The sequence below is a fragment of the Melospiza melodia genome, chromosome 2 (genome assembly GCF_035770615.1).
Source record: "Melospiza melodia melodia isolate bMelMel2 chromosome 2, bMelMel2.pri, whole genome shotgun sequence".
Taxonomy (NCBI): Eukaryota; Metazoa; Chordata; class Aves; order Passeriformes; family Passerellidae; genus Melospiza; species Melospiza melodia.
In genome coordinates this window covers 20,685,132-20,698,237 of record NC_086195.1, presented here as the reverse complement: position 1 = coordinate 20,698,237, position 13,106 = coordinate 20,685,132, and the positions used below count along the sequence as shown (strand labels likewise).

At 42.8% G+C, this 13,106-nt stretch overlaps 1 protein-coding gene across 3 annotated transcripts in view; it reads left to right on the top strand.

The window, feature by feature from the left end:
* Positions 1-13,106, top strand: part of CLCN4 (chloride voltage-gated channel 4) — a 45,033-nt gene that overhangs the window by 10,184 nt on the left and 21,743 nt on the right. For all 3 annotated transcript variants that reach the window (XM_063147816.1, XM_063147832.1, XM_063147823.1), the window contains 3 exons: positions 3,464-3,615; positions 3,973-4,072; positions 9,984-10,171. In XM_063147816.1, the coding sequence (XP_063003886.1) occupies positions 3,464-3,615; positions 3,973-4,072; positions 9,984-10,171 (440 nt within the window). The remainder of the gene's footprint in view (positions 1-3,463; positions 3,616-3,972; positions 4,073-9,983; positions 10,172-13,106) is intronic.

Below are 13,106 nucleotides of genomic sequence, written 5' to 3'. Positions count from 1 at the left end.
CGTTAGACAGTTCCTCAGAAAGACTCAACGCCTTTCATTTTATTCAATAAGCTCTGTCAGAGCATCCAAATATCTTAGATGCTCAGGTCTGAGGAGCTGCATTTGTAACTAATTCTGCATGTCATGGTATTGCAATGCTTTATTTTGAACTGGTAGTGTTGTGCTTATTAGACCAGATTAGAAGATGTCTACCTTTGACGTCTCTTTCTGATCAATAAACAGAAATTATCCCTTCTGGGAAGTAATTTCTTTCATTCTGATGTAAATAGTTAATTTCCTGTCATCAGCTCTGAAAGGAGTCTAGGTTTAATGTCTTGGTTATAGTGCAGATTTCTCATGCCAGATGAGACAACCAGCACCATGGCTGTTCATGCTTTTGCCATCATTGGGGTGTATTGCTGCAGTACCCCTGGCTATAATTCATGTTTAGATGAGGTTAGTTTGCCCTTAATTTATGTGTATTAAAATATCTGTACCTGGTTCATTGGGGGAAGGCTCCAGTTCTGCTGACAGAACTGAGAGCATCTCTGCAAACTTCACTCGGAGGCCAAGTTAGCTCATCCTGAAATAAACCTTGTAAATTATTACAGATGCCAAAGTAAAGTGAGAGAAATAAATGCAAAATAAAGACAAGGAAAGGGATACTTCTAGTGCTTAGTGATAGGATATAAGATGGAAACTCTAGTACTCAGTTTGAAAGTGCTGTAGCTAGGTTTTATTTACTAAAATTTGTTTTGCATGATCTGATATCACATCTCTGCTTTCAAAAGCATAGTACCTGAAGTGAACTTTAAGGCTGGCAGTCATCCAGTTCACTGCAATTCCCAGGTACTGGTACGGCACCTTGAGTTCAAAGTTTGTTTGTTTTCTTAGTCTTCCATGGCCCTGTGGTCTCTAGCACATTTTTCCTCTCCTTGGACATGTTGTGTAGCACGTATTTTTGGGATAGATTCAGACTGAGATTGTAATTATCCTACATAGTTGTGGCCTGGCCTTGTATTATCCATCACAATACTGTCATGTGCTGGGCATTGACAACATACTTTAAAAGCTATTTTTTACATGATATAACTAGCATGGTGGGTAATTTTCTTGTGGTATGAAGGAAAACTTGCCAATGCTTTCAGTTTCCAGAAGTTTGTTTATTTAGCAGAGGGTGCTGCCTTGTGCAGGCAGACAGTCTGAGCTGCACGTTCTTTACAGGTCCTTCTTTGCTCTATGGGAATGTGAGAAAAAACTGCTCACTTGGAAAGTCTAAAAAGATTTATTAAACCTTAACAAAAATACAATGAAAGGACTACATAAGGAAAAAGCTGCAGTGCTGGGAACTGCCCCTTGTGCACACCATGTGCCCAGTTCATCTTCCAGATGGATGCTCAGTCTTTTGCACCCCTGGGGTTGCACCAGCCAGCCCTGGCCCCTCCCAAAGTCTGTCAGTCAGCTCTTCTTTGCCATTTTATCGATGGAAACTGCTTTCTTGTCACTGGATTGGAGGTCAGGTGTTGCCATGCTGCACCCCCTAAGCACCAAGCTTTTCCATTCCCAGCTGCCCCATGCCAGGGACACCTGTGCAGCTTCTTTGTACCTGTGCTAGACAGCCCAGGCTGTCTGATGGCAACAATACAGGGGGGAAAGGGAACTGTGGGGAGAACAGAGGGCATTTAAACTTCAATAGCATAACTGTACAGCACTAAAGCTTTTCTTAATATTCACACAATAGTTATAATTTAATTGCGAGAACCAATGATCTCAGTATCCATCTATAACAGGAAGAATGGAGTGAAGCAAATGATCTGCAAATGTTACAAAGTAATAGCAGGGTCTAATCCTTTCACCTCATTGCAGCTTCCCTTTCCAGTCCTCGTGGGAGACACTGAACTCAGCATCCCCTTGCAGCTCCAGCTCCTGTAGTCAGGCAACCATCCCACATTCAGATTCCGGTTTCACTCAGCCTGGGAGCGTGCTCTCACCTGCTTGGCAAAGGATCACTGCTCTCCATTGCTGCTCTTCTTAACTTCTGCTTTTTAAATTATCCAACTTTGTGGCAGTTTATTTGTGCTCTACAGCACTGCAAGGGACGCCTGCTTTGCATTGAGTTTCCTTCCCCAGGCTGTGATTCACTTGCTTGATTCTCTTTCAGACAAACACGCCGTGGTGCTTGGAGATGATTTGATTTCTGCATTTGAAAGGGTTTCTCTTAATGGTATAATGGTGACCTGCTGGTTGCCTGTAAAATAATCCTTTTCTCAGCTGCTTGTGCTCAGCACATTGTCTGCGTCACCCAAAACCCGTACACAGTGGAGAGCAGAGCCTGACACAGCTGAGTATTCATACCTATTACATTGCCAAAGTCCCCACCAAGGCAAAAAAATTACACGGTGAGGTTTCAAGTAAAACAGATGAAAATGGGGAGAGGGGAAGAAAAAAAGACACCACGTAAAGAGGGCTGATCAGAGTGTCAGGGTTTATGGACAGTCCACTAAAAGCTTATCTGCTACATTTTTGCCTGTTCCAATTACAGAGTTGGGAAATTTCCTCACAGTTTCAAAGATTAAAATTCTTGTGAAATTCCCATTTCTATACCTGGTGGAATGAACTGGGCAGCAGTCATTGGTGCTGTGCTGGCCTGGCCTCATCAGTGACCAGCAAAAGTTACCTTGTGTCAGTCAAGGAGCTACAGGCTCTGCAGATTCTGTACAACCCCTAAAGTCTGTGTATGTCCCTGTTCTTATGTGGGTTTGTGTTTTTCCCTTGCAACTCCATTATAACAGATTTTTTTAGATATACCATTTCAGATTACAAACCCGAGGTATTCTCTGCAAAATCCCATTTCCCAGGCATCTCCTTTAGGATGGATGGGATTAACAATCTTTAGAACAGCACTTTGTTAAGTGATGTAGAAGTGCACAGCTGCCTCCTCCAGTCCCAGCCCAGGACCCCTGCCCAGCTGCTGGCACCCTCCTGGACCTGGCTGCCACTTTGTCACGTGCAGATTGAGCCAGCAGCTGAGCCTGTGTCCCAGGGGCACACTCACAGTAGCTCTCCAATTAGTGTGAGTGGTGAGGTTTGCTTCTGCTCATGTTCTGCATGTTTGCTCTGTCAGGTTTGTGTCTCTTGTATATTTTGATTCTGCTTTCCCCTCCTTTGCCCATCTTATTCCAATGTCCCTGAACAGACCACCTTGCTGGAATAGAAGTTCTCATACCTCTAAGTGCCCTCATCCAAGTTCCCATCAAATGCCTCTTCTAACTGTTTGTTTTCGTTTGTGGACAGGTATCTTTTATTTTGTCTGGTGCTTTAGTAGGATATGTGGTGGATATTTCTCCCCCTGCTTTCTTAAAAGCAAATATGAAGAGTCTGTGTGTGCCCCCCAGGACTACTGCTCATGCTGAAAACTTGATTCTGAAATGCCTGACAAAGCTGCTTGAATTTATTGACAAACTTGTTTTTCCTCTACACACAGATCCTAATATGGTCAATGCAGGAGACATGAATGGTTCAGGAAACCTGATGGATTTTCTGGATGAGCCTTTCCCTGATGTTGGAACTTATGAGGATTTCCATACCATCGACTGGCTGCGGGAGAAATCGCGTGACACGGACCGCCACCGCAAGGTACCCGTGCCAGCTCTGATGTGTCACACCCCTGGGCCACAGCCATCCTGGCAGTGACAAAAACAGTGGTTTTCCAAAGTTACTGCTTCCTACCTGCTTGGAAGAGGAGAACTTCTAAACATATAGATGTGGGATGAGTTGAGGAGAATTTTAAAATTTTTAAATATATGGACATAGGATGTCCTGACTTTGTAAGTAACTCTGCAGTTGAGCATCTCTGAATAAATTATTAGCACTGAAGGAAGTAGGGAATGGAAAAATGTTTTTCACCATCTAGGAGTTTAATTATTTTAAACTTTGTACTCTAAAACTGTCAACCTGAATCAACAAAACATCTATATGTGTGTTTAATTTCAGATTACAAGCAAAAGTAAAGAATCCATATGGGAGTTCATCAAGAGTTTGCTGGATGCCTGGTCAGGATGGGTTGTCATGCTTCTCATAGGACTGCTGGCAGGTATGTATGTTAGTGCTGCAGCTGTGCCTGAAGCATCTCAATCCAGCTGCTGCACCACCATCTGCTTCTCTTTGTACTTCATTGTCTCTCCATTGATTTTTTGTTTTTAAGCTAAAAAGACAACTTGCATTCATGCAGTTATGATTCTAAATAAAAATACCCACTTGCAAAGTCTCCTTTGAGTGCTGACCTAGAAAAAATGTCTTCACCAGCAGAGGGATATTTCTATTGCTTTGGGAAATCTGCATTTGAGTGCTTCATAGTCAATGGGCTGCTTTGACTTTCTGAATCTTTGCTTTGCAGAAGTAAATTTTATTTTTAGGATTTTTTTTCCTTGTCATCACTTTAATTCCACAAGTCAAAAATATGATGTGGGGAAAATATTGGTTGTGGACACTCAAAGGGGGGCTTTATAAACTGCTATTTCCTCTGGGTTATCTTCTTTATGTATGCATGAAGGCAAAATACAGATTCAGACTTGGTTTCAGATCTGCTTCCAGGCCAGACAGACATTACATATTCAGCAGCCTGCTCAAACTCACATGGCAAATTCATTAACTTCCTCAATTGTTCCTGTCTTCTCCTCAGTTTAGCACATCTTCCTGCCTGGAAAGCTGCACTTCTCTGACCCAGCTCAGACAGCTGCCATTTTTTGTGCTTTTTCAGTGATGTCAGGGTGCTCCTGTGTCATGCTGCTTGCTGAAAGCACCATGTCAAGTTTCCCAGTTTCCAAGGGGTGATGGGAATTTCCTGCTCAGCATCTGTCAAGTTAATATGTTCATTACAGTTGTTAGGAGCTTCAGAAGCACTGGTAAAGTTCTTGAGAAAACATTTCTGAAGTGACGTTTGGCAAATTATGTAATTTCATAGACATGTAATTGTTTCCACAAAAACTTGGTTGGGAGGGTGAGATGGGAAGAGAGTCTGATAGACTGTGTACTACCAGGGCTGCTGAGTCCTGCCTGAAGGCCAGGGTTGGTCTCATCTGGGATGAAGAATTCTGCCTGCAAATAAAGTTAGAGCGAGCCCTTGAGGGGTCTAGTGACTTCAGTAATCCTCTCCTCATACAAAGAATGTGGTAAACATGCACACATTCCCATTTTAGTATAAACATCCCAGAAGGTTTTATTCAGTTCTAATTTGCTATGAAACTTCTTGCTGAAATCCTCAAGGCTGTTAAAAGCCAGAGTCACTGTCCTCTGATAAGCCCTAACACTGATATCCCCAGCCTGGGATGGGGGTTGAGGGTCAGCTGCAGCTGAGATCTGGCAGCTTTTGCAACCTTTCCAACAGCAAGGGTGCAGACCAACATGTTTTACCTCAGAGTGAAACCAAATTAGTCAGGTATCTTAACCAGGTTTGGGGAGGGAGGAGATGGTGGTGCAGTCAAGAGGCACTTTGTGTTGTTTTCCTCTCTTTGTACAGTATTGCCTGCTCAGAGAAGAAAGTGGCATCTGTATGATTAGATGGGATTGCATGGACCAGCCTGGCTCCTCCATGGCCCCTCCTCTGCTGAACAGGCTGAAGCTACTCCTGCTCCAAGGGGAGCAGCCTGGCTCTGGATGGACCCTGGGTGAACCCTTGAGCAGCTGAGTCGAGGCATTACCAGAGGCAAGCAGAAAGTATGGCAAGGAGGGGGAGAGAAAGGGAGAAGTGGCAGCAGCAGTGCTCAGGCCATCAGGGTCCCATGGAGCATTCTGCCCCTGCTGTCCCTGTGCTGGCCATGGAGGACAGCGAGGTGGGACTCTTGGGAAGAGGCTGCCAGGGGCTTCCACAAGTTTCCAAAAGCACTTGGGTCATTTACCCAGGCCCAGGGGTTTAAATGGAGTTAACTGATCTAGAAGCCTAAATCCCATCAATTTGGTAAACTTTATCTTTCAGATTTTGTAACACCTAAAAGGCTGCACCTCTACTGCCAACACAATCCAACAAGGCCAAAAGGAGCAATCCTTGTTCTCCAGTGCATTTGTCACTGGGCCCTGTTGCGATGTGCATGTGTAGCTGCACTGGGCAAGTGAATGTTGGTTCTGACTTCCTAGAAAAAATGGATTTTGGCCAGATTAGTTTTCAGTTGATTTGTGGGCTCAGCAGTGCTAGTCACCACAGAGCAATAAACAAACAAAATATTGCTGATGGAGGAAGGAAGGAGAGGATCATCCTATTTGGCAGTATGATACATATATCATACATTCATATATATTTTTTTTTGGTTGGGTTTTTTCTGTATTTTGTTAGTTTTGGACTGTCATCAAACCTGCATCCTTTGTTAGTCCCAGAAAAGTGTAGGTGGGAAAGGGATGTCTGGAGGGGGTTCTGCTCTGGCTTTCTGCTCACAGCAGAGCCAGCTTCAGGATTACAGATAACACCAATGTATATTGAGAATGTCACGCAGCCACTGGGATCATATCATAGTTTCCTGTGTGAGTGTGTACACATAAATTAGCCTGAGCAGAGTCCCTCACTGCCTCCAGTCTGTGGCAAGTACCCACAGGACCTTGACAATCAGGCTGGAGGGAGATGATGGTGTATGACACAGTCAAATGGCAGGAAGGGCACTGAGGAGCTGCTGGAAATGAGGCTTTGATAGCCAAAGCCTGCTAATTGCAGAGAAAAGGGAAGGGACAGTGAACCCCACAAATGTTTGGTGAAGACTGTTCAGGTGAAGACTGTTCACACAATGGTCTAGAAAAAGATACTGAACACTGCCTGGGCCTGTCTCAGTCAGAGTGTCCATGCTTTCCTCATATAAAGCAGTGCATGGAGAGTGAGCCTAAAAATTTATATATGGATGCCAAAATTTTAGGCATTTGTTTTTAAGGAACTCTGAATTTTTGCTGGGCCCTTCCTGCCTGCAGACCAATGGCTGCTCCTCAGCCTAACCCTTACTACTGGCTAACTGAAACATATGCTCTTTATAGATCATCAGGTGTCTGTGTTTTCTAAAGCTATGCGCCAAAAAGTGCCGTCATAGTAGTGCTGAAATGCTCTGAGGCTGAGGCTGGATGTGCAAGAATTCCCTTTAATTCTATGCTGCACCATTTGGGTGATGCTGTTTTCTGACACTGGTGCAGGAAGAAAACCATCTTTTCAAAGCAAATCTTTAGCATTCTCATTAGGGCACTGTAAAGGAAGAATTTGCCATCATCAACAGAAGGAAGAGGAGAGAGGTAAAAGGCTAATATCTAAAATGAAGTTCAGCATTGTCTGTCTTTGGAGTACTTAATTATTTTCCTCCCAGGGAGGAGGTTACATGGAAGGGGAAACAAAATCAGCTCCTTTGATGGGAGGAGCAGGGAGATGAATTGATGCTCTATGACCATCTTGGCAGCCAAAATAAGCACAAGAAATTAAAAGCTTGACCTTAAGATGCTGAACTGTCTAGCACTTGCATTAATTTCACTTAAAGTTGCAAAAACTCAGAACTTTAAAAACTTCTAGCTCTGGTCACGTAGGTGGTGAAGCATTCACCATTGTATTATCCTGGGTCTCCTTATGATTTTCTTCTCTTGAAGGCCAGTGTAGTAAATTGCATGTAGTAAAATGCATTTTCCTCCTCATGTGGATCCCTAAGAATTTGGAAAAAGGGATTAGATCAGCTCTATAATTAAGCACATTGTCTTACTGCTGCTGAGGTGCCTGTAAGCTTATTATATTAGAGTATTGAATGTTTGTTCTTCAGTATGGTTATTAACTTTATTGGGGAAACACATTCAAAAGTCTGTCTTCCTTTGCACCTTTTGCTAGGTAGCATTAATATGCAGCTTAATATAGTTAAGTGTAAACTTTGAAAGTTACAGAAAATGTTAAAGATCCATCAAGAGGTACAAGAGGCACAGCATTTGGTGCTTGTGTCCAAGAGATGAAAATTCCTTGTTTCTGAAACTTTCAGAAAGTTGGAGGAGAATTCAGAGCTCACTGCAAAGCAGGAAGCTTTGCCTGCTGCTGTTGCCAGCAATGCAATGATTCATCGACATCTAGCAGGATAGTTCATTGTTTCCATAGAAACTTGGGAAAAATGGAAAAGAATAACCAAATTAAGGCAAGATCTTAATGAAGGAAAAGAATTGTTAAAGACATCATCACATTTTTCTGCAGCCTTTTTTTTTTTGTGTGTCATCCTGTCTAGAATATCTGTATAGTGCTTCAGATTATTTTTATAATAGAAATTCTTATTATTTTTTAACAGAAATTCTTCACTGCTACCCTGAGCACCACTGCTTGTCAGTGTGGGGGCAAGTATCCTTCTTAAGGGTGGGAGAAGAACCCGTGTGATTTTTCTGGTCTTTGGAGGGAAAAATAGGGTTCTTGAATTATTTGAAATGTGTTTTCCTCCTGTGTCTTTTACAGAAATGAAAATCACACAACTTTAGTTCCAGATGAAATCAACCAGCTCTTGGACCCACTTATGTGCCCCAGCTGCTGGGGGAAAGGGAGCAGCCCCCAACCCTGCTTCATGTAATTCCATTTTTAGCAGGAGACACAAATCTATAAGTTTTGGAAACATCAAACCAGTTTGCATTTTACAAAGTATTTTTCCCCCAGTACATTGATATGCATTGATGAATTCTGTTCCAATCAATTAGCAGTCTCCTGGAATTTTATTAATGAGTATTTGTAAAATAATGATGACTTTTGCTTTCCATTGCATATGAGAGGGATCTGGAAAATGCTAAATGACGCTTCTGTCAGTTGGTGGTTTAATTTTTTCCAGAAAGTATGGATATAGGGACAGCACACAGGTCTGCCTCTCTGTGTTCTGGCTGCTCCCAGCCTCCCTTTCCTGCTGCTCTTGCATTCCTGGGGACTCCGCTGCTCTGAGGGTGCTGCTGCTGGGACAGGTTATTATTGCTGATGAGCAAATGACCTAGAGAAGCAGAAATTTTCTTTCTTTGTGTCTGTGTAGACACAAAGTTTGCCTGTGTCTGTGCCTGGTGGCCAGCGGGTGTCACTGTAGCTCTGTGTAATTACCGGGGAGCAGCTGAAACAAGCGCTGTGGTACACGGAGGACTTGAAGGATAATTTTATTCTGCATGTCCCGATTGCTAATCACTGTACACACTTATCAAAAACCCCATTCTGTTAAGTTCATAAGTCAGAATATGGCATTATGTTGTATCTGTAATGAAATGATCCTTCTAAGAAGTTGCTGTGCTGGGACCAGTAAAGGATATCTGTACATAAACACAGATATCCTTCTCCTCCCTTACCCCTGAAATGCACAATAAGGTTTATACACATGGCCAGGTGTGTGTATAGAGACCCTGCACGATGTCCTCCCTCCCTGTCCATCTCAGCCAGATGGGGATCCTGCCTGGGACAGGCTGCAGGCCTGCTTTGGTTATAGTTCCCCTACTTGGCCATCAGTCATTATGAAAATTATAATGTTGGAAATAAAAGCCTATGAGAGAGCACTGAAGGTCAGAAAAACTTGCTATTTCCCCAAGTTCTTTGGCATGTTTGCATTTATTGATGCAGAGAATGGTTTGGGTTGGAAGGAGCCTTTAAAGGCCATCCTGTCCTTCCTGCCCTTGAATGTTTCCAGGGATGGGGCATCCACCTCTCTGGGCAACCAGTGTTTCACCACCCTCGTTGTAAAAATATTTTTCCTTATACTTAGTCTAAATCAACCTCTCTTAGTTTAAAATTGTTTGCCCTTGCCCTACTGCCCTTGCCCTGCCCTACTGCAGCAGGCCCTGATAGAAAGTCTGTCCCCAACTTTCTTATAAGCTCGCTTCAGGTGCTGGAAGGCTGCTGGGAGACTGCTTCTCCTCTCCAAACTGAGAACACAGCCTTACATTGTGCCTGCTTACCCAAATCACGGCTTTTATTATGTTATTAAAATTAGATAAAGTGTCCTTGCAACTTGATTGTTTTTAATGCCAGCATTTCTTTTCCTGCGTTTCTTTCCCAGGTACATTGGCTGGAGTGATAGATTTAGCTGTGGATTGGATGACAGACCTGAAGGAGGGTGTCTGTCTGTCTGCCTTCTGGTACAGCCACGAGCAGTGCTGCTGGACGTCCAATGAGACCACGTTCGATGACAGGGACAAGTGCCCGCAGTGGCAGAAATGGTCGGAGCTGCTCGTGAGCCAGTCCGAGGTATGGGATGAGCTTGGGGGCACAGCACAGGCAGTGCCCTTCTTCATAGCTGCTGATGGTCCCTCCAGAGAGTTTCCCTGAAAGAGCAAGCAATGAACTGAGCACACTGCAAAAAAAGACATTTCCACAAGCAGTATCTGCTTAACTTGAAGGAGGTCCTGTGGTTTCAGTGCAATGGAAACTGGAAAGCTGTGAGATTGCACTTCCTTTTTATCAGTATTAAACTAAAAGTGTTTCATAACACACATAGCATAATCACCCGGGGACCTGAGCTGCATTTTATTTTTTTCCTTTTAAACGTAATTTTATAGGACAAAAAAAAAAGATGAGCACTGACAAATGCATTTATGAGGGTATTTTTGGGATTGCAGATGGGGTTTTATGTATTCTGATACAGGGAGCTGCATAAGAACTGCTTGTTTATCCCTTTCAATCAGTCTCTCTATGACACATCAAGAGACTTAGCTAGCACCAAATCTGGGGAAAAATGGACTCCCTGGGGGTCACCACAGTGAAGGATTTGCAGGCTGTTGGACAGGAAGGTAAAAAGCTGATGTTTTACCAGACATAAAACTTATATTTTCAGATTTTTTCCCCTTACATTTTTCTTTTTCATAATTATAGTAATTTTAAATACAAGGAATGCTGTTTCACAGCAACGCAGGTGAAATTTCATTTTGAAAACAATAAAAAGAAGCCTTTCTGTACACCATTTGGCAGATAATTCCTGTAAAAAATACAAAAAACACATTTCATTTTCAACCTAAGTTATTTAATGTATTGAATAATATTGATCCCTTAACAACTCAAATCTTTGGCAGAATTATTGTCTCAAATCCCTCCTTCCTCCTTATTTCTGACTTGAATTTGGCAAAAGCTGAATATGATGAGTGAGTGGGTGATCTGGAGAGGTTGTCTCAGATCTTCCCCCCAGTGTGGAGGTTGTCTGGTCCTGCAGACAGTGTTTGAGGACACCTTCATTGCCAGGCAGGTGTGTTCTTCATGCGCCCTTCAGTGCTGCCTTAGCTGTACAGGACAAGAAGAACAAGGTGGGAGTGTCTGTGCATGTGTATAGCTCAATTTTCTGTAGTTCTAATGAACCCCAGGGGAAGCAGTGGGGTGCTCACTGTCCCTGCATCTTCTCACCACATGGACAGAGACAAAAATCTCTCAGCCAGGTTGCCAGTCACAGTGCTGAGCTTCCCTTTGCCAGAGGTTTGCTAGGTTCACCCTGGTCTTCATTAACAGATGTTTGGGGTGTCTTTGTGAAAGTGAAGAAATATTACCCTGATATAAAGCTACAGCATGGGGCTCATGTAATATAAGAGAACAAAAAAAAAAAAAAAACCAAAACCCAAAACAAAAGAAAAACCCCCCAAACAAACCAACAAACAAACAAAACAAAAAAAAAAAACCAAACCGAACAAAAAACCCAAAGACCAAAACAAAACATGGGAAGGGAAAAAAGAGGAAACTGTTAAAATTATTAGGGGATTTAGAAATCCTGTGCATGTGTTTGTCATTCTGTTACTTTGGCTGGAATAGAGGGAAGATGCATGTCCTTGAGAAAATTTATTGCTTTCTTCTGCTTCTCAAAACCAGCAGTCATGACTGTTGTGTGCTGTGGCCTTTAGAAAAGCCATCAGCCAGGTGAGCACTGTGAAACTTCATCACTTTGTGTTCAAATTGATCTTCTCACCTCCTGCTCTACTGTCACAGTAGGACAAAGAAGAAAAGGTTCATCTTGGCTTAGTTTTAGTTACTTTCCTAAAACAAATGTGCCTCTAAGATCTGTGGGTTCCTGAGGGTCTGCTGGAGGCTGTAAATATTATTAATATATCTGTCTGTTACTGTTACACGGAAATCCCAGGGAAAGCCCAATAAATATGTGAATTTGGAAAGGAAGAATTCAGTTTTGTTCAAAAGGCTTCTGTTCAAACGGCTTATAATTTGAGCAAGTTTTGTGCTGTATGGTTCCTGTAGAGGTAGAGGATTTTAGGAGGTATCAAAATACACTGAACTTGACTGAGTTTCAGAATAATTTTGCTGGTTTTTTTCCTATGTTTCACTTTGTGCCTGACATTTACAGAAGAGCCCTATAAAACAACAGCGTCATTGGAGCACAATTTAGGCAAAAAGTATTTGGAGCAGTTTCCCTAAAGGTGCTCTGGTCTGACATGCCTTCTTTTTTTATGTATAACTGTGATTCTTTCTTGTCATAGCCAACTAACTTTGACATTTTGAGGACTGAGATTTAGATCAGTTCTTCCTTGTGGTTTTGCCAATTTATGGCTGTGATAAACCCTGTACATACATTTTCATGGAGAATTGTGACTTTTCCTATGGCATCTCTTGAAAAATGTTTCCATTCTAGCGGTCCCATAAAATGAGCCCAAAGCAGAGACTTGCTATAAATTATTATGGAAAACATAATAGCCCATTGGACACCTATCAAGCTATGCTTTCTTCCCTAATCATTGTTTGGTAGGCCAATTATCCTTCACCCTTCTGGTCTGGAACTACTTTTGAAGAGGAGGTGAAGAGGGTTTTTTGGTGTGAGGGAGTTTCAAAACCTCAAATTCACTGGCAGATCAAAAGGTCATCAGATGTCACTGGTGATCTGGACTTTCCCTGTTCTGCAGATTGAGTTTGGTCCCAACCCCAGCTTCAGTGGACTGAGGACCCCGTTTTTGGTGGCTTGCACATGTCCAGTGTAAGGATGGAGGTTTTGATGGCTAGACACATGTTCAGGGTAGAGGAAAGGACCTCATGTCTTGCATGGATCATGACACTGGATCCAGCAATGGACTGAATTCCTATCCCAGGGCTTCTGGATCTCCTGTCGTGAAGCTGAGGGCTGCAGGACAAGGAAGCCTCTCTAGACCTGGAACCCACTTCTCACTTTTGCAGCCTTGAACCTGTCAGTCCTGAGGAC